Source organism: Echeneis naucrates, chromosome 18 (genome assembly GCF_900963305.1).
Source record: "Echeneis naucrates chromosome 18, fEcheNa1.1, whole genome shotgun sequence".
Classification (NCBI taxonomy): domain Eukaryota; kingdom Metazoa; phylum Chordata; class Actinopteri; order Carangiformes; family Echeneidae; genus Echeneis; species Echeneis naucrates.
Window position 1 is genome coordinate 11990539 of NC_042528.1, and position 2338 is coordinate 11992876.

Below are 2338 nucleotides of genomic sequence, written 5' to 3' on the forward strand. Positions count from 1 at the left end.
TGTTCCTGTGTTCAATACTTCAGAGAAGAATCCACTTGAGCCTGCTCCTTTGTCTGCTCCGCCTTTTGAATGCCTTCCTTGATCTATAATATCTTACATAATAATAAACTGCATGCATATCTGTCTTACCTCATCTCATTCCCTTCCTATCCATCACTTAGGATGCCTTGGACACACTGCAGTGTCATGTTCTTCAGACGAAAAGGAAAATTTTGCCCCACAAAAGTGAAATAATTTTTTTTTTTTTTTTTTTTTTCTGCGGCTCATGCAACCCTTACACTTTGAGCTAACCATACCTGCATTTCCTCTGCAAACACTCAAACCACAACCCCCCTCCCCACTCTGCTGACACTTGGAACAAAAAAAAAAAAACAAAGGTTTTGAACTTCATAAAGGTAACGCTGCACCGCATTTTGTTCAGAAGCCTCAAACAGTTAAAAAGCCACTGTCTTAATCTCCATCATCTCTGCACGAAAATCTATTCATCATAAGGATGGCTCGCATTCTCCTGCTGTGCATGCTGGGAGCTGTGCTGCTTTCCTTGGCGGCCTGCAAAAGTAAGTCTGAAACCAACTATTACTAAATATTTATTAAGAGCTGTTGCTTATCTGACAAAGTGTCGTTTCTCTTCCTTAGATGGGATTAGCCCTGATGAATGTTGCTTTGCATTTTACCCCAGAAGAATGCCAAAAACCCACATCAAGTCCTATTACATGACAGATCACCGGTGCGCAATGACTGCAGTCATGTAAGTTTCCTTTATTATAAATATGTAATACACTTACCTAAATAATCCTATTGTTGACTTTTATATCTATTTACAAATTCAGTACGACTCCATTTAGCTCACCCTACTCATGATGCACTAAATGCTAATTTTCTGTTGATAGAATCATAAATTTCCTCTGATAAATCCTCATTTTAGTATCTATATTTTATTGTTGTGAGCAGTCACAAATGAATGAATGAATGAATGAATCAATTATTATTATTATTATTTATTTATTTATTTTTTTCATATTGTAACTCATCATTATGGTGCTTTTTCTTGCAGTTTGGTGACTGAAAAGTCTCGCTACATCTGTGCAGATCCAAATATCCCCTGGGTTCAGGGCATCATGAAAACGGTGGATATGAGAGAGTTAATTTGAGAAGTTACTGTTGTATGGTGCTACAGAATGAGTATTAATTGAGCCTGAAGTCAATCCCTCATCCTCTGATCCTTTGTCTGACCTGCCTTTTACATGCTTTGTATAATCTATGATGTTTTACAGAATAGAAGACATACATGTTTGTTTCATCTGATTTCCTCCTAAAGCGATCTGTATGGCTTATATAAGGTAAAAATAAAAATGCTGTAAGTAACAATAATCATTTCTTAATAAATTCAAGAAACACAAACGAACCATGTCAGTTGTGTAATTAAAAAATGATTTCAATTTAAGAGTGTCTAAATTTAAATATACAAGCATATGTATATATATATATATATATATATACAATTTCAAATTCCATTTATAGAATATTTACTTATTTATTAATTTTGTCTAAAATTTTGCATTGAAAAGACCATCAAATTTCCTTCTTTTCCTGACAGGGAAAAAAGACGAAAACCCAAAATTATTGTTTGGTTTCAAATAAATATTTTCTAGGATGCAATGTGAAGAATATTCAAATTTCATTTCCTCAAATGCCACACAATTTGACTTTTAATTTATAAACTGAGGTTATATATATAAATAAATAAATATATATATATATATATATATATAAAAACCAGCAGACATGTGACCTTTGTGTGCTGGTGGGTGCTGCTCAGGGCTCACATGTTGAGGAAGAATACTCATATAGCGTAAAGTTAATATAAACCAAATTAAGGCTTACGTTAACTACACTACATATGGAGTAGGGCAAACTAAAGGGCAGGTTCTGCACGACATTTGCACCGATTATATTTTTCTTTAGTTTGAAGTACCTTCAGTTATCCAGATTAGATTCTCCCTCTGGTGTCTTTTGCTGTTCTTCAAATTCCTCCTATGCAAAGTAGCTGGATGCTTCCAAATTATACTGTCAAAGTAACTTGTGCTTTTTACTGGACACACTGACTGTTGATATAGTGTGTTTGAGTTTTGTCATTATTTTCTTCTGCAATCAAAGCCTATATTTATGCAATTGCGATGTGAATTACATCTTATGTTGTGGCTGTTGGAAAAAAAAAAAAAAAAAACATCTTATTTTACCTTTGACCTTGAAGGAGCAGACAATGAATTAGGACTCAGCTTTCCTGATTATTATCATACAGTATTTTATTTTATATGACAAAATATCTGGAAGATTT

The 2338-nt window shown here is 33.7% G+C and overlaps 1 protein-coding gene across 1 annotated transcript; it reads left to right on the forward strand.

Annotated features, from left to right (window-relative positions):
• Window positions 1-401: 401 nt before the first annotated feature.
• Window positions 402-1400, forward strand: ccl36.1 (chemokine (C-C motif) ligand 36, duplicate 1). The gene is made up of 3 exons (XM_029526715.1): window positions 402-557; window positions 637-748; window positions 1055-1400. Exons 1-3 carry the CDS (start codon window positions 494-496, stop codon window positions 1149-1151), a joined length of 273 nt encoding a protein of 90 aa, XP_029382575.1. The 5' UTR covers window positions 402-493; the 3' UTR covers window positions 1152-1400.
• The last annotated feature ends 938 nt before the right edge of the window (window positions 1401-2338 follow it).

Excerpts from the sequence above, each read along its gene's own strand:
- ccl36.1 (XM_029526715.1), top strand. The coding sequence starts at position 494 with ATGGCTCGCATTCTCCTGCTGTGCATGCTGGGAGCTGTGCTGCTTTCC. Across the intron at positions 558-636 it reads TTCCTTGGCGGCCTGCAAAA|ATGGGATTAGCCCTGATGAA; the intron begins GTAAGTCTGAAA and ends TCTCTTCCTTAG. Across the intron at positions 749-1,054 it reads TGCGCAATGACTGCAGTCAT|TTTGGTGACTGAAAAGTCTC; the intron begins GTAAGTTTCCTT and ends TTTTTCTTGCAG.